Here is a 24,846-nt window from a genome sequence, read left to right on the forward strand (position 1 = left end):
CCGCGCTCTGAACACATTTTTATCCAGGTCCACTTTAGGATTATTTGTTCCCTGAGCTTCTACAACCTTGTAACCTAACAGGGAAAATTTCTGAGCCGCAATCACTGATAATGCTAACATATGAAAGAGAGGATGTCGTTGAAATGATAAATAGATTCAAATTCAAATTGGGCTATTTCCTTCCCATGCCAGAGTAACTCTCTTTATACCCCAGTCACACGCCACTGAGTGTGTGCATTTAGGAAGCTAGAGTGTCTGGAGATTCTGATTTACTGTTGGGGTGGGGAACCCAAGCCATGGCATGTGTATGAAGGCCAGAGAAAACCTTTCAGGAGGGGTGTTTTCCTTCTGCTGTCCAGAGACTGGCCGGGGCAGCGCTCCTAGTGATCACCACAACAGCCCTGGGAGGTTTTTAGATAGAGAATATATACGATTTCTCTTTGTATTTTACAAGTTAGTGCATGCACGAGCTCAATAAATATGGCAAAGTTAGTAACGAAAATGACTTCCTCCCCAGAAAATATGGGTTTAAAAATCAAACTTAAAAGCATAATATATTCATTAATTCTTAGAGAATTTTATGCCTGTATACAATGTGAGCTGATTATACTCACCCAACTCCTGCCTTTACTTCCTCCCAGATCCACCTCTCACCTCCCTACAAACTTCAAGTTCTCTTTGAAAAAAAAAAAGAATCCAGCAGAATCTAATTTGAGCTGCTCTTATACTCATGGGCGTGGGGCCATCCACTGCAGTACAGTCAACCTACAGGGCCCACACCCTTAGAGGGAACTCATTTTCCCTGCCCAGGAGTCATCAACTGTCAACAGCTCTTCTGCTAGGGACAGCGCCTCCCCTGACGTGCCTCCCCGAGCATGCTGACTTGATCTTGTGTGGGTCCTGGGAAGGAAAACATGGCTGCTCTGCCCAGGCCCTTCTGACCCCTGGCTCTTACAGTGTATCCACCCCCTCTTTCTCTATTGTCCCTGAGTCATGTACAGAAGGATATGATATAATTTAACTGTCCTATTTATGGTTGAGAAGTCCATAGTACTTCTCTGCACTATGATAGCCAAGGCTGGCCTTGAACCCTGAACTTCTAATCCTCCTGCCCTCTCCCTTCAGAATGCTGGGGTTACATATGTGCATTATCATGCCCAGTTTTCTAAGGTGTTTAGAACCGAACCTATGGCTCTCCAGCAAGCCAAGCTGGCATTCTCCCAAACGATCTACATCCCCAGCTCTAAAAGCAAATTTTTAGAAGCACTAATAAAGATGAACAGAAGGGAGACTGTAAATCAAGCAGACTCTCCTGTGACACATAAATGAATGGGCAAGGCAGTATACATGTAATGAACACCTAACTTATGAACACACATGGGAATACATGTAATGAACACCCAGTTTATGAATGGCGTGAGGTTATAAATATAGTGGCATGTCATATTAAGCAACATAGTAAAGTATTCTATTCTTGCGGTAAGAGTAGAGGTGGTAAAATAACAGAGAAGTACTTTCCTGGGGGGAAAAATGGTAACTCGGATTTATTGCAAAAGACACAGAACTTTACAGTCTCAGGTAAAAGATGAAACATGCAAAGAAACAAACAAAGTTTTTAAGACTCTGTGTGAGGGTTGAGGGTAGCCCAATGGGCGAGAACAGTTGCCTCAGGCCGATGCCTAGAAATCCTCGAAAGGAAAGATCTAACTCCTAATGTTGTCCTTTCTCCTCTCCACTCAAAACTGGCATGCTCGTATCCCCCACCCCCACAAATGCACAATAATAATAGTGAAGTCTGTGGGAGGAAACATAAAAGAAAGTCACATACTTAAAGTGGAAGAATGATTAAAAATTTTTCTGCTTAAAAATTTTACTAGAGGGGCTGGAGAGATGGCTCAGAGGTTAAGAGCATTGCCTGCTCTTCCAGAGATTCTGAGTTCAATTCCCAGCAACCACATGGTGGCTCACAACCATCTGTAATGGGGTCTGGTGCCCTCTTCTGGCCTGCAGGCATACACACAGATGGAATATTGTATACAAAATAAATATTTTTTTAAAAATTAAAAAAAAACTTTTACTAGAACGAGAACTTTGTAACAAATATAAGTAATTTGATGATGTATGCACATGTGTGTATGTGGGTGTTATGTGTGCATGTAAATGCATGTGCAAATGTTGTGCGTGTACTTGCTATGGATGCTGTGGAAATCTGAGGACAACCTTGGAGTGAATTTTTAATCATTCTTCCACTTTAAGTATGTGACTTTCTTTTATGTTTCCTCCCACTCACTCACCTAACTCTCGCTCACCTGACTTCAACTGAGACCTAGGTCTCTGTCTTCCCACAGCACAAGCCAGGACAGCTGCCTGCCACACTCCAGGGACTTCCCCACCTCCCGCCTCTGCAGAAGTGCAGGGATTACAGACACTGCATCTAACTCCTACAGAGGCTCGAGGATTCAAACCCAGGTCCTCGTGCTTGTGCGTCAAGCCCTTTGGCCCTCTGAACTATCTCCCCAGCTGTCCTAGTCTTCATCCCCATTACTGTGCTAAACACTAACTCCCGGCAATTTGGAGGGGAAGTTTGTTTCACCTAACTCTCCAGGTCACAACACGCCATCCATGGGAACTGAAGCGGGAGCCACAGAGGGACGCTGCTTACTGGCTTGCTCAGGACCTCTAAGAAGAGCACAGCGCAGGCCTACCTGCTTAGGGATGGCACCACCTATACTGGGGGAGGTCCTCCTACATCAATTAATAATTCAGAAAACACCTCACAGATCTGACCACAGGCCAATCTGATCTAGACAATCTGCGCTTGAGGTCCCTCAGCCCAGGTCAGTCTAGGCTGGTGCCAAGGTGCTAGTGGATGATTAATGTGCCTCCAGATACAACTGTTTAGAGTTTTTATGTAACCTTGAACTTTATCCTCCTGCGGCAGCCTCCCATGTACTTAGACACGTGAACCACCCCACCTGGCTACGGGGATTTTTAGAAAGACAAATGTTGTTACTGAAGGGCTACTGATTCCAGTAATATCTGAGCTCTAGGGAATAGAAACTACAAATCTTTTAGTCTATGAAAGTCAGATTTCTGCATCTATCTGTAGAACTAGCTTCATGGCCTTTTCCAACAAAGCAGAAAGCTAGTGAGGAGGGGCATCCTTTAGTGAGGTTCTCTGTTTGCTGGCAGTACGCTGATTTTCCTCTGTAACAGGCACCACAACGGCTATCACCATTTTAATGTAAGATATCAGCACCCCGCCCCAGCGGCCTGACATTGTGTATTTTCTACATTAGGCAATAACATGATCCACAACGGATCTTTCAGGTCAAACTTTCTTCTTTTTCTTTTTTCTTTTTAGGTCAAAATTTCTGTCACTGACACTTCTGTCATAAGCAGCCAGCCGGCCACTTACGACATCAGTAAACGTACAATGTAAGGAACACTGCTCAGCAGATACCAGCTCCTGACAGGCTGGGGCAAGAGGAAGCTGCTGTGCACTTCAGTCTGGCCTAAAGCCCCTGGCAATCCTGCTGCCGCAGCTTCTCAAGTGCTGGGATTTACCAGTGTGAGTCACTACGCCTGCCTTAAAGTCAGGCTCTTATATCAACGGCCAGGACAAGATCAGTATTTAAGCACTGTTCTCAAGTGGGCTTGCATGCCTGCAAATAGACAGAAGAACACTTTCTCAGGCCTATGCCCCATGCTCCCAGGTGCTGCCTTGGCATGCCCAACAATCTCACATGGAGGATACTTGAAAACAAAGCTACATCTGTACTGAACAGAGCCCACGAGGGACTCAGTCAAATGTCAAACACTCACACAGAGCCCAGGATTCTGAGAGATCTGGGCCCAGTTCTCTAGTTCTTCCTCTTACAGCCACATCAATCGTTTGATCTCACTCTTATAGAAGAAACTTCTGAATTTGAGCTGAACCACTAACTTATGGAAATGTAAGTCCAAAGAAATTAATTATGTAGCGACTTTCACCTGAAGTCCCCGCCCGCTGCTTACCTTAGGCTCCTTTAGGTAACAGTGCATGGCCTGAGTAACGTCCGCAGCATGGACTGCATTGTGGTAAGGATTTTGACTGTGGTAATCTTCTTGAATCATAACTGTACACACACACACACAAAAAAAAAGACTAAGTTTTTACTCTCCAAGATGGACATCCAAGTACTGAAAAGTGGTCATCACAGATATTTTCCATGTGGCTATCAACTCAAATAGTCCACATTCTAAGAGATCCACTTCAATTCAGCCAGTCGCGGGCATTTTAATATCATGCCACAGTAGGAAGCATGTAGAAAAAAACACAGCTGCAAGGCCAGTTGCTGTGTGGCCTGTCACACATGTCTGTCACTGACCCAAATGTGCAGCTCCAGGCTCGTGTGGTCCTGAACAGTTTGTTCTAGCTACACAAGTTCTCGTACAATCTTATTTTTAAATGGGCTCCAGTCACTTACCTAAAAATCGACGGAGTTTCACCATATCTAAATGGAAGTACTCAATCAATCCATGAAGACTAAATAAATGAAAGGTTAAACTTACTAGACTATTTCCTAGAAAAGAAAGAGGAGAGGCCATGTTAGAAAGACGGGCAAGGTCAGAAGGCTACTACTCCAGACAGAGACTCCGACCATGAACCTGGGAACGGCACCCATGACCACTCTGCAGCTCCTTATGTATACACTTTAAGTGTTAACATCTTCATTCCATTCTAATAAAAAGGATGTTGCAGTTTCTCACAAAGAACTGAAAGATAAAATCTTTCAAGGACTTTCAGGTTAATTTTCTAAAGGCACCAAAATAATACTCAATAGTAGAGTATGGGAGAACTGAGCTACTGCACACGCCAATCCAACTTTACAAGCGCTTCACAGAAATTGCAAACCCATAGCACACAGCTTTGGCTGCAACCTTCTGAGGTGGAAACTGTTATTTTTACCGAAACAGAACTAGGAAGGGACAGTCACCTTCTTAACGCTCCTAAAATAGAAACCTCTCGCCTTTTCCGTACTTGAGCAGAAAATCTGAGAGCTCCTGGGGGCCAGGCAGAATGATAAACTATCTGAATAAAGCCACGACCAGCCCTGCCCTGCGAGCTCACTGTTTTGGTGAAATGCCTCTGTCACTTTGTAAAGCACCTATTTCTAAGACTGCCATTCTTCTTAAAACTTTAATGTGCTTATTTCCCATCTCTTCCCTCATTTTCCACAGCCTCTGACTTATGTCATAGAAAAAACAATCCCCAAGCCTTTTGCTTCCCTTCCCTTAAACATAATTCACCCACATCTCCTCCAAGACAGAGCCTGGTCCGCTTCACTCCTCAATCCATGCTCCCTTTCTCTCTTTCCTGTGATGTCTAAACGAGCACAAACACTGGACATGCTGTCCGCCCCGTGGACCTTCATCCACACACCGCCACTGGACATGCTGTCCGCCCCGTGGACCTTCATCCACACACCACTGGACATGCTGTCCGCCCCGTGGACCTTCATCCACACACCGCCACTGGACATGCTGTCCACCCCGTGGACCTTCATCCACACACCGCCACTGGACATGCTGTCCACCCCGTGGACCTTCATCCACACACCGCCACTGGACATGCTGTCCACCCCGTGGACCTCCATCCACACACCGCCACTGGACATGCTGTCCACCCCGTGGACCTTCATCCACACACACGCCACTGGACATGCTGTCCACCCCGTGGACCTTCATCCACACACCGCCACTGGACATGCTGTCCGCCCCGTGGACCTTCATCCACACACCACTGGACATGCTGTCCGCCCCGTGGACCTTCATCCACACACCACTGGACATGCTGTCCGCCCCGTGGACCTTCATCCACACACCGCCACTGGACATGCTGTCCACCCCGTGGACCTTCATCCACACACCGCCACTGGACATGCTGTCCGCCCCGTGGACCTCCATCCACACACCGCCACTGGACATGCTGTCCACCCCGTGGACCTTCATCCACACACACGCCACTGGACATGCTGTCCACCCCGTGGACCTTCATCCACACACCACTGGACATGCTGTCCGCCCCGTGGACCTCCATCCACACACCGCACTGGACATGCTGTCCACCCCGTGGACCTTCATCCACACACCGCCACTGGACATGCTGTCCACCCCGTGGACCTTCATCCACACACCGCACTGGACATGCTGTCCGCCCCGTGGACCTCCATCCACACACCGCCACTGGACATGCTGTCCGCCCCGTGGACCTTCATCTACACACCGCCACTGGACATGCTGTCCGCCCCGTGGACCTTCATCCACACACCGCCACTGGACATGCTGTCCGCCCCGTGGCTCTCCGTCCACACACACGCTACCAGTGTGCATCCACTTATGAATCCCCATCTCTACTATGCTTACTGTTCCCTTCCCTGACAAAGCTCTCCAGGTTATATATATTCTGTTAGATGTCTCAGGATTTTGGAGACCCCACCTACAGGACAAATATGCTATAGTAACAGTTAAACTGACCATTTTAAAGGGACTTAATCTCGTGAATTACTGTGTCATGGATAACAGTAACATATATGATGTTACATCTTTCCAAGTCTATGATTCCTGCTAAAATATGTAAAAGATACAACAAATGTCATACTAAGAATTTACAGTATTTAGGGAGGTTAACAAAGCATTAAGCAACAACCCATTAAGGCACTGTCAAGAGAATCTACAGCTGAGCACAGGTCAACACATAACAGTTCTGGAGCACCGTGGAGGCTCTGGTCAGTCAACGGGGCAGGCTGTGGGGGCAGGCCATGGGGGCAGGCCGCAAGAGGATTTTTAAGTATAACGTTGCTTATTATTGTGGGTTTACACAAGTATGTATGATGGAATCACACATGCTACTGTGTGTGTGTGTGTGTGTGTGCGCGTGCATGTGTGTATGTGTGGAGGTCAGAGAACTTAGCAGTTCTCTCACCTTTGTTGGGAACTGAATCAGGTCAGGCTTTTACAGCAACTCTTCACTTGCTCAATCATTTTTGCTGGCCCATAGGGATTCTTAGACACATGCCGACACATGTGCGCGCGCGCGCAAGAGCGAGAGAGAAAGAGAGAGAGAGAGAGAGAGAGAGAGAGAGAGAGAGAGAGAGAGAGAGAGAACTCTATTTAGAGTAAAGCTGAACATGCAGGCCAGGCCGGCCACTCTCCCCCCCACAAGCCAGAGGCTCTCAGGAGCAACAGGCAGTGCCTCCCTGTAAGAGGAGAGCCGGACAGTAATTGCTCTCCCGCCAGGGGCAGACAAGTCGAAGGGGTGTGCCTGTCCTGGGTCGAACCATTCCACTCCTCCTGTCTCCCTTCCTCTCTCCTCACCACCGAGAGAGTACGAGTAGGAGATACAGACCACCACTGGATCAAGTAAGAAGGGACACGCGGATATGGTGCACCCAAATCATACAGAGTTTTAGCTTGGAAAGGAGACCATTGCAACTACACAGTGCAAGCTGAAGAACTGTTTTCCCTGCCCATCTGTGCAATTACATCTCTTCAAGTAGATCATCTCTAGGGCTCCCAAGGGGCGGTTGTTAGCTCCTAGAAAAGCCCGTTCAAGGGGGGTGGTCTAAAGAAAGGGGGTCAGTAATGGGGACTGACAGCAACTGTGGCCGGCAGAACCTGGCCTATGACTAGCAGGCTGTATACTTTTTAAAATTAAATTTAGAAAAGAACAACCAACTATATCAATGAATGACAGGTATCCCAGTAGCCCCTGATGGAGGAAGGTCATTGGCTAATAAAGGAACTGCCTTGGCCCATTTTATTGGTTAGAACATAGGTAGGTGGAGTAAACAGAACAGAATGCTGGGAGGAAGAGGAAGTGAGCTCAGACTCCACAGCTCTCCTCTCGGGAGCAGACGCTTCAGGGAGACGCCATGCTCCCAGCTCCCAGGCAGACTCACACGATGAAGCTCCGACCCAGGATGGACATAGGCTAGAATCTTCCCGGTAAGCGCACCTAGGGGTGCTACACAGATGATTAGAAATGGGCTAAATTAATATGTGAGAATTAGCCTAGAAGAGGCTAGATAGAAATGGGCCAAGCAGTGATTAAATGAATACAGTTTGTGTGTTGTTATTTCGGGCATAAGCTAGCCAGGCAGCCGGGGTGCTGGGGACGCAGCCCCGCCGCCCTTATTACTACAAGCCCCCAAACAGGCTATGAGCTACCAGCTTACAAGGCTGGCCTGTATCAGTGTGGCTGGTACTGCTCCATCTGCATCTACCTCACGGTTACTGAAGTCATGTTTGTGCTGGATTAGCAAGGAAGAATTCCCCAAATCTTGCAGGAGGTGGGCCACCTAATATTTCACTGTCTGTGTTTTAAAAAAGAAAACAAAAGAAAAGAAAGAGAAAGAGAAAAACAATGCCGGGAGAAAGGCCAACTGCTTTCCCAGTAGGGTAGCCAGCTAGGGGGTGGGGAGAACAGCAGGGCACCCAACCCCCTACGGGCACCGGAGAGGTGGGGAGAACGGGGAGGAACAAAAAGGCAGGGGTGTCAGGGCCCTCTGCAGACAGGCAAACCTCATGCCTTTCACCACTGTGCGCATCAGTCTCATCTGCTTCCTGGCACCAGCAGAGTCAAGGAGGGGTGTGGAGAGGCCTTTGCTCTGCCCCCAATGCTTAGAGGAAATAAAGGGGCATTCAGCAAAAAGCAGCAGGACTCACAGAGCTGTGTTTCTTCATCCAGAGGGAATAAGGAAAGCAGGGCAGCGAGACGGTTCAGTGGGTAAAGGGGCTTGCAGATGGAAGCCAGCGGCTCAGGAGAGAACCTGCTCAGCGAGGTGTCCTCTGGCTTCCGCGTGTGCACGCGGACACGCGCAAACCCGGCTCCATAAGCACATACACACATTTTCAGAAGGAAAGAAAAAGCAGGTATCTTCAGAGTACAGCAGGGGCACATCCGTCAATCCACCCTGGGCAACAGAAACACTAACTTCTGTGTGTCCTTTATTCAAAATCTACTTAGACAAAAAGGGCAGAGACGGCTGGCGTCACCAAGCATTCTGCCAAAGATTTTATTCTAAATAAAAAAGGTTTCCAAATAGAATCCACTTTTGGATCCCAAAGAGAGTAAAAAAAAAAAAAGGCAAAACCAATAGCACATAAAACGGGCTGGGGGCAGGGCAGATTAGAATGACCTGAGAGAAATTTCTCTAAACCACTCTTTCTTGTCACAGATCTCAGAGCCCCACCTGAGCTACAGGTTCTTCTCCAGTATGGGGAGGCAGGGTCAGGGTGAGGCTGCGGATGACATGCTGAACCTCTGCAGAAGATGGGGGGAAAGCCTGAGAAAGACCAACTGGTCAACCACGCCTCTGGGGTAACGCTACACTGGAATACTGTGTCCAAAGATGGCAGTGTAACCGTCATGCGTTAAAGAAACTTGAACCGTGGGACTGAACGATCATGTGATCAAACCGGACTCTGAATGTGGCTGACAATGGGGGCTGACTGAGAAGCCAATGATAATGACACCGGGTTTTGATTCCACTGCATGTACTGACTTGTCTGTTAGGATGCTAGACCTGGAGGGAGGGGGGAGGGCCTTGGACTTCCCACAGGGCAGGGAACCCTGACTTCTCTTAGGACTGGAGAGGGAGGGGGGAGGGGAGTGGGAGGGAAATGGAAGGAGGTGGAAAATTTTAATAAATAAATAAAAAAAAGAAAGAAACTTGAAAGGGAAAATCAAGACTACAGTGAGAGTCCGTTTGAGTTATTAAAAATGGCTATATCTTGCATATCATCATAGAACCTCATCTGGTGATGGATGGAGATAGAGACAGAGACCCACACTGGAGCACTGGACTGAGCTCCTAAGGTCCCAATGAGGAGTAGAAGGAGGGAGAACATGAGCAAAGAAGTCGGGACCACGAGGGGTGCACCCACCCACTGAGACAGTGGAGCTTATCTACTGGGAGCTCACCAAGGCCAGCTGGACTGTTACCGAAAAAGCATGGGATAAAACCGGACTCTCGGAACATGGCGAACAATGAGGGCTGATGAGACGCCAAGGACAATGGCACGGGGTTTTGATCCTACTTAATGTGCTGGCTTGGTGGGAGCCTAGCCAGTTTGGATGTTCACCTTCCTAGATATGGACGGAGTGGGGAGGACCTAGGACTTACCACAGGGCAGGGAACCCTGACTGCTCTTTGGACTGGAGAGGGAGGGGGAGAGGAGTGGGGGGAGGGGGAGAAGGGTGGAAGGAGGGGGAGAAGAGTGGGAGGAGGGGGAGGGAAATGGGAGGCTGGGAGGAGGTGGAAATTTGTTTTTTTTTATTCTCCTTTTATCAATAAAAAAAAGAAAAAAAAGATAAAAATGGTATAAAACAAAAAAAAAAATAAAAAAATGGCTGTATAACCATCAATTAGCCAAGTCATGGTGAATTTTCATTACGGTCAAGAACTAACAATAAAAGCAAAAATTAGTGAAATGATTTCTGCTGGCTTTTTGAAAAGTCACTAACAAGGAAAAACACTGGCATCGGGTTCACAGCCAAGGTGAATGAAAGCAGGGACGCATGCACACGTTCAGGTTTCCCCGCAGGACTCGAGTGGCCACGGTTAAGGGAGTAAGTCACATGCTTCACTTACCATTTGTTAGTCTATCAAAGAGAAAGATATCAAAATTCCAGTTTCCAACTTTGTCCAGCATACACTGAAAGGAAAAGCAAACATCTCTGCTGTAATTTAACCTCAGTGACACCCACTTTCTCCAGCCCGACCATAACAAAGTTAACGGAAATGAGACGTGGCCTGTCTGCTTTGAGGACCACGAAGGACAACTGGCCTTTGCTCATTTTATTTTCTACCATTTTTTTCTTCTTAATCCAAAATGCGTTATTGGGATGGTTCCCACTCATCTTTAATCAGGCGTCCTTAGCCTTGCGTTTCCACCTGCAGGAGCGACCGGCACACAAGAAAGACGGTGTGATTTTACAGCGCCCTTGGCATTTCACGTCCATAAAGTAAGAACTGGGGCTCTGCACCAGGCGACTTTTCTTGTGTCTCCCCTTCTCCTCTTCCAGAGAGGGATGAAGGAAATACCCCCGCGAGAGGCACGCCCTTGGAGGGCTCATTACTCCTGGAAAAGCTATTTTCTAGTTTCTGAGGCAGGGTTCCAATGTGCAGCCCCGGCTGCTCCACAACTCATGGCAATTCTCCTGCATCAGCCTCCTGCGTGCTGCGATTACAGGTGCGCCCCTTTATTCTCCTCCTTAAGACTTTCCAACTGGCTCAAAAAGTGTCTACAGAAATAAACTCTGTTTGAAAACAAATTATCTTGTTTTTCAGTTAATAATGCGTAGGTCAGGTCGTTCCTATGATTTATAAACTTACGAGAATTCTGAAATAATTCACCAGCATATAGCCCATATCCTGCATACTCTCAAACCAGATTTTAAAACTCTGCCAAAGAGTGATAATGGCCACCGAGTCCTTATAACGGCCGAGTAGGCCTTGTCGCCGATCCCCACATACAGCAGGGAACAGGCAGACGGAACTGACTTGCTCAGCTAGAGTGGAACATTGTCATGGGGATGGAGGAGTCGGACCTCTGGGACTGGGGGACGACGACGACACAGAACCCACAGCACACCACAATCCAAGGTCTCACTTTCCAGCCCTGGCTGTCCTGGAAATCAGTATGTAGACCAGGCTAGCCTCGAACTCAGAGATCTGCTTTCCTCTGCCTCCAGAGTGCATGACCACACTTGGCTTGCTAACCGATTTTTTAAAAAGACCCTGGAATTACGGGGTATTTACTGATGATCTTTAAATATCATTCAAAATTACCAATAGAATCGATCGATTAACTTTTAGGATAATATGTACTTGAGGTAAACAAATCTACCTAAGTCCATATTTTGTGGACTTTTACCGTAAAATCCTTTATTTTGTATCCCAAAGTTCACTGTGGTGCACAACAATGAACAGACACCACAGCAACACCAGGGAGACACCAGGGTGATGCCGGAGGAGATTTAAATCACAGCGGCCATAGCCAGCAACATCACACGGGTTAATATTTTCACTACAACAGTGGACGCCATGAACAGTTTAAAATCAGAGAATCAACAGTTCTCACTGACTCCTCAATCAGGGAAATGCTCAATTCTTTAAACTGTAATATGACTTCAAAGAGCATACCCCAGGACGTAAGTTTAGAAAATCTGGCCTATAAAACTTAAGCAAAAAAAAAAAAAATCAAATAAATTAAAATTCAAGATTAATAAAATCCCATTTGATAAAAAACAAGCCTATTTCATTTCGATCTTACTAAGAAATCTCCTATGACATCTGTAGGGGTGAAGGAAATATTTCTTACAAACGCTGGCTTCGGTGAGGACGTGCCTGAGAGAAGCATCTCCCTGGGATTTTGAACCATTGGGTGAACTCTGACCCTTACAGTAACTGTTCTGGTGATCACTCACTGCTCAATGTTATAGAAAATACATTTCTCAGCACCTTGCTTGCTCTGTTACATCTACTTACAAACAGGAAGAGGTATCTAGGTCAGCATTTCTGGGGGGTGGCTCCAGTAACTTAGGAAACAACTCAAATCTTTTTGAAGAAGCTGTACAAACCTTGGCTTGTCCATTATAATCGTCATCTAGAATGTTTAGAGAACTAGAAACTGTGGCGCCCCGAAAAAAGCGCGAGGATCTGAGATAGCGCTGGAAACTTAGTAGTCTTCTGATGTTCCTGGCGGAGACTGATGCTTCAATTTCAGATTGAGCTGAAAGAGAGGAAACAGCTATGAAAACCAGGTGAAACCCGCAGAGCCTGCCTTCGTAACACTCCGAGTTCCATGCAAGTCCTTAAAATACGTTCCATACAAGCACTTAAACTTGTCCCTTTATTTTTTGTGTATGGGCACTTTGTACATGTGCACCTGGTGTGTATTGGCACTTTGTCTGCACGGATACATGTGTACCTGGTGTGTATGGGCACTCTGTCTGCACGGATGCATGTGCACCTGGTGTGTATGGGCACTCTGTCTGTACGGATGCATGTACACCTGGTGTGTATTCAGGCACTTTGTCTGCATGGATGCATGTGCACCTGGTGTGTATGGGCATTCTGTCTGCACGGATGCACGGGCACCTGGTGTGTATTCAGGCACTCTGTCTGTACGGATGCATGAGCACCTGGTGTGTACGGGCACTCTGTCTGCATGGATGCATGTGCACCTGGTGTGTATGGGCACTCTGCACAGATGCACGTGCACCTGGTGTGTATGGGCATTCTGTCTGCACGGATGCACGTGCACCTGGTGTGTATGGGCACTCTGTCTGTACGGATGCATGAGCACCTGGTGTGTACGGGCACTCTGTCTGCACGGATGCATGTGCACCTGGTGTGTACAGGCACTCTGTCTGCACGGATGCATGTGCACCTGGTGTGTACGGGCACTCTGTCTGCACGGATGCATGTGCACCTGGTGTGTACGGGCACTTTGTCTGCACGGATGCATGAGCACCTGGTGTGTATTCAGGCACTTTGTCTGCATGGATGCATGTGCACCTGGTGTGTATGGGCACTCTGTCTGCACGGATGCATGTGCACTTGGTGTGTATGGGCACTCTGTCTGTACGGATGCATGTACACCTGGTGTGTATTCAGGCACTTTGTCTGTATGGATGCATGTGCACCTGGTGTGTATGGGCACTCTGTCTGCACGGATGCACGGGCACCTGGTGTGTATTCAGGCACTTTGTCTGCACGGATGCATGTGCACCTGGTGTGTACGGGCACTCTGCACGGATGCATGTGCACCTGGTGTGTATTCAGGCACTCTGTCTGTACGGATGCATGAGCACCTGGTGTGTACGGGCACTCTGTCTGCACGGATGCATGTGCACCTGGTGTGTACCGGCACTCTGTCTGCATGGATGCACGTGCACCTGGTGTGTATGGGCACTCTGTCTGCACAGATGCACGTGCACCTGGTGTGTATGGGCATTCTGTCTGCACGGATGCACGTGCACCTGGTGTGTATGGGCACTCTGCCTGTACGGATGCATGAGCACCTGGTGTGTACGGGCACTCTGTCTGCACGGATGCATGTGCACCTGGTGTGTATGGGCACTCTGTCTGCACGGATGCATGTGCACCTGGTGTGTACGGGCACTCTGTCTGCACGGATGCATGTGCACCTGGTGTGTATTCAGGCACTTTGTCTGCACGGATGCATGAGCACCTGGTGTGTATTCAGGCACTTTGTCTGCATGGATGCATGTGCACCTGGTGTGTATGGGCACTCTGTCTGCACGGATGCATGAGCACCTGGTGTGTATGGGCACTCTGTCTGCACGGATGCATGTGCATCTGGTGTGTACGGGCACTCTGTCTGCACGGATGCATGTGCACCTGGTGTGTACGGGCACTCTGTCTGCACGGATGCATGTGCACCTGGTGTGTACGGGCACTTTGTCTGCACGGATGCATGAGCACCTGGTGTGTATTCAGGCACTTTGTCTGCATGGATGCATGTGCACCTGGTGTGTATGGGCACTCTGTCTACACGGATGCACGGGCACCTGGTGTGTATTCAGGCACTTTGTCTGCACGGATGCATGTGCACCTGGTGTGTATGGGCACTCTGTCTGCACGGATGCATGTACACCTGGTGTGTATGGGCACTCTGTCTGCACAGATGCACGTGCACCTGGTGTGTACGGGCATTCTGTCTGCACGGATGCACGTGCACCTGGTGTGTATGGGCACTCTGTCTGCACGGATGCATGTGCACCTGTTGTGTATGGGCACTTTGTCTGCACGGATGCATGTACACCTGGTGTGGACGGGCACTCTGTCTGCACGGATGCATGTGCACCTGGTGTGCACAGTGCTGGAAGAGGTCAGAAGAGCTCTGGCTTTCTTGGGACTGGACTTAAGGACAGTCGTGAGCCATCATGTAGGTGCTGGGAACTGAACCCAGGTCCTCTTGATGGGTAGCCAGAAATTGCTGAGGCATTTCTCCAGCCCCACATACATGTATTTTTAAAATTTACTAACTTCCACAAACGGTTCTTTTATCTCTATTTTGAATTGAGGAATCAAGAAAGAGTAAGGGTCAGCTTTGACAGGCTTTAGGAAGCTAGGAGAGCATCTGGGTTTAGAATCAGTTTTAAAATTTAATTTCCATTAACTACTACTTCTCATTCTGCTGCTTCAACACACTATATAAATATGAAACCAGAAGCAAGCACACACACCGAAGCTGAATTGCAGTCCCACAGGGGCTACAGACAGCTACAGTAACAACAGCCTCAACTCCTAATGAGAGAGTTTCGAATGTTTTAAAGATAATTTTAACTATAAGAAAAAGAACAGGGAATAAATTTGTTTATATCCTGGAAAGGCTGTAAAGGATAAAAATAAGAAACCCTCTACAGAGAAAAGCTCTGGGGACCGTGGCTCTTCACTGGATACAGCGTGTCCTTTCAATGAATGCAGCAAGTGTTTCTTCCTCTGCTGGCAGAATAGCCCAGATTCTCTGGGCACCAACGGAAAACAGAGACTCTGGTTATTTAGCTCTGCACCTCAGCTCCATAGTCCACTCCTAAAAGTTACTGTGTTGCTCAGTCCTCGGCATGCACTCAGGAAGGAGAGTCTGTGTGTGTGCTGGCTCCCATGGTCATACTCATCAGTCAATTCCTCTGCTTCCTCATTCACCTTGGCTCGTGTCTCTCCTCTCCTTCCCCCTCCCTGGCATTTACTCAGTACCACAATCAGACTCTGAAATTTAGCAATCGGTAGCATCCATCTGTTACTAGAATTGTGGTGGGAAAGTCTCTATTTCAGAGAAATTGTCTTTTTCTCTCTCCAGCTACATATTACTATGTGCAGACACATCGGCAGATCGCTGCTAGGTGTAGGTGTGGCTCTCAGCAGGAGGCTGGCCTTCCTGGCTGCTTTCTATGGGGAATGAATCCTCACTTTTTTTTTTTGGCCTTCAACCCTATGATGATTAGTATTAATTGCTAATTGGAAAAAAAAAACTCTAGAATCATGTGGAAGACTAAGGCTCGTGTACACCTGTGTGGGAGGTGCTATCCTGACAGAGCTAACCAATGCAGGAAGACCCAGCTAATGGTGGTCAGGAAAAGGTGGAGAAAGGGAGCTGGGCACCTGCTGCGGCCACTGCTCTCTGCTTCTGGGCTCCGGATGAGGAAATGCAGTCAGACTGTGCACCCTGTCACGACGGACCGCAACTTGGAACAGCAGCTGGACTGGGCCTTTACTCCTTCAAGCTGCTCTTGCCAGGGTATTTTATTGAAAAGTAAAAAGACCCCCAAAACAAAACAAACTAGTCATGGTCGCCTGCCACTCCTTCCTGGGCACTGGTACACAAATACAACTGAATATTTAAAAATCATTTTTAAAAAGATTCTGCTTGTAATTCTCAAGGTAGCCACTAAAAACTTAAAAAATACGTTAAATAAGAAAGAATCAAAGTGGTCCACAAAGGAAGATCATAATTTTTTCTTTATATTTTATTTTTCCATACAAAATATCCTGGTTATGGTTTCCCTTCCCTCTCCTCCTCCCAGTCCCTCCCCTTCCCATCCAAATCCACTCCCTTTCTGTCTCTCATTAGAAATGGATAGGCTTCTAAGGGATAATATTAAATATAACAAAATGAAGTAGAGTAAGACAGAAACTATCACATCAGAGTTGGACAAGACAAACAGAACGAAAAGAGTCCATGAGAAGGTGCAAGAATCAGAGGCCCACTCTGGAGTCCCAAGAAAATATTAAACTAAATGTCATGATACACACACACACACACACACACACACACACACACACACACACACACACACACACATAGGACCTGGGGCAGACCCGTGCAGGCCCTGTGTATGCTGCTTCGGTCTCTGTGAGCTCATAGGAGCCATGCTCATGTCAATGCAAAGGGCCTTGCTCTCCATCCCCTCTGCCTCTTTCTGGCTCCCCTTCCTTGGGGTTCCCTGAGGAGGGATTTGAAGGAGACGTCCAGTTTAGAGCTGAGTGTTCCAAGGGCTCTGAGTCTCGGCATAGTGTCTGGCTGTGGGTCTCTGTTCATCCGCCGCAGAAGCAGGAAGCCCGAAGTCTCTGCTAGTGTGTGAGAGACCGCAGGTGTAGGTAAGACTGCAGGTGTAGGTAAGACTGCAGGTGTAGGTAAGACTGCAGGTGTAGGTAAGACTGCAGGTGTAGGGAAGACTGCAGGTGTAGGGAAGACCACAGGTGTAGGGAAGGTGGTGCCTGCTAAACCTTTTCAGATTTCCACTCTTCTCATAAAGAATCCTGCAACGCTAAGTGCTGTGTGTGATCCCTCTACACAGCCCGACTCCCTTACAAGGAATCCCCAGAAGTAGGAAATGAAAAAGCTGGTGCCACTAGTGTCTAACACAGGCCTTGCTAGAGAATGAGATTTCTGTAAGTGAAATAAAGAAGTTTCTAGAATTAGCTTCCAAAATACAATCTAATAAAGGGTTTGGGAACTAAGTCAATAATAAAACAGCCATCACTGTAACACTGTTGGAAATGTGTACTTTCTTCACACTTGGTCACCACTGCCCACCCCCTCCTCACCCCCCCCCAATGTCGCTATAGTAACCAGAAGCGAGGTCCTGACATTGAAAACTCCAGCAGAGACAATCAGTAAGGCTTCAGTTGGGAAAGCTGCACTCAGATTGTCTTTCAACCTAGTTAAACCTGATGCCCCAGCAGAGGGAGATTCAGGCCGAATGAATAACAGCATTTAGGAATATATGAAAGAGGCAGCATTTGGGAATGGGAAAGAATCCAGTATTCTTCATTTGGATAATTGCTAAAAAGCTCACCCTCTGGCCAAATTACACAAAACCCAACCCTATTAGCAATACCCTGATGAGCTCATTCTGTAACGCGTGAGTCAGCACTCGCTCCGCAGCCCGACAGACAGCAGGTTAAACTTATCTCGTTAAAGCTCAGCTGTCATCAAGCTTGATTTTCACAGTTAGCTACATTCTGATACAGCTCGGAAAGCCGCTGGCATAAGAAGTTCACGTTATTATCAGAGAGTCCTGGCCTTGTGAAGCACCACTGGCCTGAGCCGTAGCCCCAAGCAGACCAACCAGCACCACCAAAGCTAATTGTCCAGCATCCTTTTTCCACTTTTCTGGGCCAAAAAATAAAGAGAACAGTCTGTGACTTTTAAAAACATGCCGTTCTTTTTCCTTCATCATATCAGAAAGTACAGAAAAAGGACAAGCCCCAGGCTGAGGAAGGGGCTAGCGATGGGCTCCAATGAGCTCCCAACTCTCCTGCAGACACTTCCCTACGACACAAACCTCACCCAGCAGGGCACAGCTATTAGATTAGAAATGTCCTTCACAAAGGCCCTTGCTCCTAAAACGGACCACTGCTTTAGTAATCCACAAGGGGGCGCACTGTCACCACTGGTTCTGCACAAATCAGACACACCTAGGAGTTACTATGGGAAATTAGTGCTCAGTTCTTCATTTTTATAACTAAGCTTTCAGGTTTTTAGCTCTTGTCTCGGTCAATACTATGTTGAACAAACAGTGCATAAAACTATTCTAACTTTTCCTTTCCTTCTCTTGGCTTCCATAAAAAAAAAAGTTACGTAAAAGCCATATCTGAAAGTCAATTATTAAAAAAATGAGCAAATGCATCTGTAGGACAGGCTTTGTTAGAAGAATTTAGACTTGGCATATATGGCCAGATGGGGAAACACTGCTCTAGGCTGCGCTGAGCGATCGTCTTCAGCTGTCTGTGCTGAGTGGAGAGACAGGATGACAGGGTGGGGAAGATGGGTTTCAAATAAGGACTCATCCAAGCCCGGATCCCTGCTCTGTCACTGGCCTTGGGACAGAAAGCAGGCTATTCAAAGCCTCGGAATGGTCCCCAGTTCTTTACCAGGCAAACAGGTCTCTGAGAACTGAGGGCAGAGACCAATGAGAGAACACGCAGAGCGTTTCTGCACAGCTCCGGGAAGAAGCCAGCACTCAATCAATATAAAGTATAAGCTATATTCTTATTAAGATGATAATGATAAACATTAAATACTTTAAGCACAGACTTATATACTTTTAATTTTTAAGACCAGATTTCTTTTTCATGGTCACACATTTAATGCTGAAACCCACTGTATATGTAAGGACTTCAGAGCCAACTGCACATTTGCAAGATTTCAAAATAGTCGGAGAACTTTAAAATGAGTATGTAGTACAGGCTTGCTATGGAAAACTGACATCAACTCTGTAAGGATGAAATGCACCACTAGTGTCTTCCCTCAAGCAATTCTTACAACCCAAGCTCACAGAATTAATGTTCATTCTGATGATTTAATGATTAAATAAGAGATGCAAAACTCTTTGAGACAGGATTGTTGCTGTCAGGCTGGAACATGGGCTATTTAATGCTCAGGCCTTGAACTTAGCTATGTGCATGAGATTCTTAGTTCCCTACCAATGAGCTGGGAGAGATGGGGAAGGAAACACGGCACTTTCGTGCACACTTCCTTCAAAATGCAGCTGTAAAATCCCATCACGGTGAATCTCAGCTGCTCTAGCTCTGCAGAGTCCAGAAGAGCGACACCGTTCAACCAGATCTGTATCAACCCCCTTAGTTTATGCAATGAAGCTATCAAGATAACGAGTACTCACTTCTTCCAAGTCTGAGACAAGGCAATGAAAACTGATGGTTCTTAAATGCAGATGTCTGCGAACATTCTGGAAACAAGAGTGACATTTCCCAGTGCATCAACATGGCTGAGCTCATCTCCATAAGAACCAGCTGGTAAGGGACCAATACTAAGAGAGGTAGGAACTTGAGTCACCGGCAGGAAAAAAGAACACAGTTTGTGTTGTGCGCACACACGAGCATGTACGAGTGTGCTGCCGTGTGCACCTTTAGCAACTGTACCAGTCTTGCCAGCCTTGTTTCAACGACAGCTCTGTGAATTGAAGAGAATTCTTTGAAAGAAGCAGGTGTGATTTCAAGACAAGTATGTGGGAGTCAACTTAGAAACTTCCAAGTATTGCCTCGGTCTATAATGGCACAGCTACAGTGCAGGCTGATGTTAATATCTGAATAACACACTACATTAGAGAAGACAGAGAGATGCCTGGGCACACCAATCAATCATCCAAACAAACTAGCCTGTGAACAGGAAGGGAACGATGGGCAGTGGGACAGCGAGGAGGAGAGCAAGACAGATGGACAGGTGAGGAAAATGCCCAACAAACATCAGGGCTTAAGAGGCAGAAAGCACCAGCAGCTGCTACATACAGCAGACGCCCTCATACAGCTGCTGCACGCAGAAGCCAAGTTAGCCTAAAACAATGAAACCAGCCCGATCCGAACTGGAAAGCCCAAGGCACATACAGACACAGATGTTTTTCATATCATGTAAGTATGCAGCAAACAATCTATGCCTAACATAGCCTTGATACAATAATAGGAAACAACCCAAAGCCAATATACCTGAGGAACTATGGGAAAGAGTTTTGTGTGTTCCAACAGGCAGTTGTAATAAAGACAAAGTAAAAGGCTCAACTCAAAAGAAAAGGAGCAAATATGTGAACTTGGGTGAAGCTAATAAAGATTATTTCTGGGGAACTGTAAATAAGACCCTCTAACTCTAATTGGTAGAAGACACATAGCTCCAGTAAATTCAACGCAATAAAAAAACTTCCAGTATCGAGCATGAGCAGGAGCAGCTGGCAAGGAGGAAAGCCTAAAGCCAAGAGCTTTGGGTCTACCGTGCAAATGCCCCTGCTCCCCAGCACTGTGGAAGGCAAAAGAACAGAGCCGGAGATAATGGGGAAGACGTTTGCCTGGGCTAGAATAGTACTGTGAGGCACAAGGAAAAGTGCCAATAACTGCATCCGTGCAGACATGGAAACAGTAAGGACGCATTCCATGTGTTACAGCGTCCAGACGCAGCAGAAACCACAGCCCCTGCCCGGTGACGTCAATGGGCTTTGACAAATCCCAGGGAGGGAACAGTCAAGCTGTCAACTTCCATTACGATTTAACAAGCATGCCAGAATCTAAGTCGAACAGGTTTGTAAGAGTATTATTTGAGGTACTGGGAACAACACTAGGGCCTTGCACAAGCTAGCGAAAGTTCTACCAATGAGCTATGTCCTCACAGACAGTTCTTAAGGAACAAAGGAAAGGGAGGCTGGATTTCAAGCAAACAAAGGGTCATCTGGTATATGCATGTACATGCTTCTCCCCTCCCTCCTACCGTGTGTGTGTGTGTGTGTGAATGAGAGAGAGAGAGAGAGAGAGAGAGAGAGAGGTGTCAGATGCCATTCTCAATGGTCATGGTGATGTTGAACACAGGGCCTCCCACACGTGAAGCGCACACTACCACTAGTCCTCCCAATGTTATTTTTGAGATAGGGTCTCTTGCTGAACCTAGAGCTCACCCATTTACTTGAATGGTTGAGCAGCAAGCTCTAGGGTCCTCTTGTCTCCTTAGTTCTGGGATCTGAGACTTGCTCGCCCCCACCTCGCTCTTTACGAGGGTGCTAAGGATCTAAACTCATGATTACAGGTGAGCTCGGTACTGAGACATGTCCTTGACACACAAACACAAATCAACATGGAATTCAGTTATATTATCATGCCCAGTGAATTGAGGAGACCAGCTACATATGGCCAATAGAACACGGGGGAAATAAAACCTCTGTAGTTACTCGGGACTTTGGCTCCAGTCTACTGCATTTAGAAGAAGGAAACAGAAATGACCATTCTTCTTGGTCATCTCTCTGGTTTTCGCCTTGTTTTTAAGCAGAAACCTGAAAATACCTGGGGGGGGGGGAGGCTGTCACAATTTAGAACAAGCATGCCGAGGACAAGCCAGGGGGACATGTTGGGGAGCTGCGAGCTCCAGGCCACTGTCACCCAGCACTGATGCCAGCCCCACTGCCGCCTCCCCATGTTCTCTCCAGTATCAATAATGACTCACTCACGAAAGCCGCCGTTCCTTAAGCTTATGCAAACACATATAACAGATACCTTCCGAGCTCCAACAGAGAAGACAAAGATCATAAAATGCAAAGACTGCTGCAGAAAACCTCAAGTGAGAGGTGTCTGGGGAAACTTTTAAATTTTGACACGAAGACATTACTAAAAGCTTCTCTGTGACATTGCCATCTAAATAAAGATCGACCTAAAATGACAGATGTTAGCCAGCAAAGCAGATTCCTACCGCAAAGGTGCCACGCTGGTCCTACCTGCAGATTCCAGATCTTTGGAAGGCATGTCTCAGCAGAGGACCTCAATTGTGACAGTCACTCTGCTCCATGGCCATGAACTAAAAAAATTCAAAGTCTCTTCAAATTTAAATTCTCCCAGTACTTTACAAATAACTGTAGGGCTGGTTTAATGTAACTTAATTAACAAACACATGATCTGAATATAAGCTTATGACTTTAGATAAAGGACTAATTTAATTATATCACATTTTTCTCTCTAAATGATTCAGTAACGCCATCATTTAGGGCACTGGTATTGCAAGTCAGGCAAACGTGGACTCCTCTGATGGACTTACACATTTATATCTGATTATCCCTTTGCGTAAACTTCTGGTTCTGGCGTGAAGTCTGACGGAAGATGTTGGGAGTTCCAACCGCATTAGTGCACCGTCCCCAAGGGTCTGGAAGAGCTCTAACTTCCAGCCTGGGGCTCGGTTCATTGTTTGCTGAACTTCCTCAGTCAGAAAGAAACCTGTTTGTTTAGTACAAGTGATTATTTATTACAGTTAGTAAGCTTCTGTGCTCAACTGATTTCCTTTCCTTTACTGGGGACAGAGTGGAGGTGAGACAAGGTCTCAGAGAGCCCAGGGCAGCCTCTTTTGGCATGTACCTGAAGCTGGCCTTGAACCCCTGAACTTTCTGTCTCTGCCTTTCAATTGCTAGGACTATAGGTGTTTTGCTGTTATTGATTTTCTTCTTCTTCTTCTTCTTCTTCTTCTTCTTCTTCTTTTTAACCTCCCAGCCTTCACCTTCAGGAAGATTTATTTATTTATTTATTTTTGAGACAGGGCCTTGCTATGTAACCCAGGCTGGCCTCAAACTGGCCTCTTGCCTTCATTTCCTGAGTGCTAGGATCACAGACATAAGCCACCACACCCAGCAAGAAAGTCTCTTTAAAGTAAAAAAATAATGCTGGGTAGGAAGGCCTACGGCAAATCCTACTGTGGGACTGAGGGTTACAGTAAGAGGTAAGCCGAGACACCGCAGGGAAAGCACTGTCCAGGTAAGATTACTGGGAGGCACTTTAAAACTCAGGAGCCTCTAACCATTCCCCCAACTCGTAGCTACCTGGCTTAAACTGGCTGACAGGAGAATTAGCCTTCAGAAGGTGAAGCCAAGCAGGGTTTATAATGAGCCATACACAGAAGAAAAGCTCAACATTGCACTGTCTGGATGTCTCATTCTAGGAAAATCTAGTAAGGAAATTTACTTAACACAGAGGAAAATATATAATCTACAAGTTAAAAATAATTGCAGCACCTGAAAAGCAATCAGCAGATGAAGGCACAGAACAGAAAATATAAAATTACAGACCAGCCCAGCTCCCGCGTCTGCTGACACTGCCGTCCTCCAGCTCCCGCGTCTGCTAACACTGCCGTCCTCCAGCTCCCGCATCTGCTAACACTGCCGTCCTCCAGCTCCCGTGACTGCTAACACTGCCGTCCTCCAGCTCCCGCTGCCGTCCTCCAGCTCCCGCATCTGCTAACACTGCCGTCCTCCAGCTCCCGCGTCTGCTAACACTGCCGTCCTCCAGCTCCCGCGTCTGCTAACACTGCCGTCCTCCAGCTCCCGCGTCTGCTAACACTGCCGTCCTCCAGCTCCCGTGACTGCTAACACTGCCGTCCTCCAGCTCCCGCGTCTGCTAACACTGCCGTCCTCCAGCTCCCGTGACTGCTAACACTGCCGTCCTCCAGCTCCCGCGTCTGCTAACACTGCCGTCCTCCAGCTCCCGTGACTGCTGACACTGCCGTCCTCCAGCTCCCGTGACTGCTAACACTGCCGTCCTCCAGCTCCCACGTCTGCTAACACTGCCGTCCTCCAGCTCCCGTGACTGCTAACACTGCCGTCCTCCAGCTCCCGCGTCTGCTAACACTGCCGTCCTCCAGCTCCCGTGACTGCTGACACTGCCGTCCTCCAGCTCCCGTGACTGCTAACACTGCCGTCCTCCAGCTCCCGTGACTGCTAACACTGCCGTCCTCCAGCTCCCGTGACTGCTAACACTGCCGTCCTCCAGCTCCCGCTGCCGTCCTCCAGCTCCCGCATCTGCTAACACTGCCGTCCTCCAGCTCCCACTGCCGTCCTCCAGCTCCCGCGTCTGCTAACACTGCCGTCCTCCAGCTCCCGTGACTGCTAACACTGCCGTCCTCCAGCTCCCGCTGCCGTCCTCCAGCTCCCGCATCTGCTAACACTGCCGTCCTCCAGCTCCCGCGTCTGCTAACACTGCCGTCCTCCAGCTCCCGTGACTGCTAACACTGCCGTCCTCCAGCTCCCGCGTCTGCTAACACTGCCGTCCTCCAGCTCCCGCGTCTGCTGACACTGCCGTCCTCCAGCTCCCGCGTCTGCTAACACTGCCGTCCTCCAGCTCCCGTGACTGCTAACACTGCCGTCCTCCAGCTCCCGTGACTGCTAACACTGCCGTCCTCCAGCTCCCGCGTCTGCTAACACTGCCGTCCTCCAGCTCCCGTGACTGCTAACACTGCCGTCCTCCAGCTCCCGCGTCTGCTAACACTGCCGTCCTCCAGCTCCCGTGACTGCTGACA

The 24,846-nt window shown here is 47.7% G+C and overlaps 1 protein-coding gene across 1 annotated transcript in view; it reads right to left on the reverse strand.

Moving 5' to 3' along the window:
- The window catches only part of Pde7a (phosphodiesterase 7A), a 103,236-nt gene that overhangs the window by 12,510 nt on the left and 65,880 nt on the right, over nt 1-24,846 (reverse strand). Inside the window, exons 4-7 of the mRNA XM_075971331.1 lie at nt 12,629-12,780; nt 10,638-10,701; nt 4,470-4,565; nt 4,018-4,118 (exon numbers count right to left, since the gene is read on the reverse strand). Of these exons, the coding sequence (XP_075827446.1) occupies nt 4,018-4,118; nt 4,470-4,565; nt 10,638-10,701; nt 12,629-12,780 (413 nt within the window). The remainder of the gene's footprint in view (nt 1-4,017; nt 4,119-4,469; nt 4,566-10,637; nt 10,702-12,628; nt 12,781-24,846) is intronic.

This window comes from Microtus pennsylvanicus, chromosome 5 (genome assembly GCF_037038515.1).
Source record: "Microtus pennsylvanicus isolate mMicPen1 chromosome 5, mMicPen1.hap1, whole genome shotgun sequence".
Lineage (NCBI taxonomy): Eukaryota > Metazoa > Chordata > Mammalia > Rodentia > Cricetidae > Microtus > Microtus pennsylvanicus.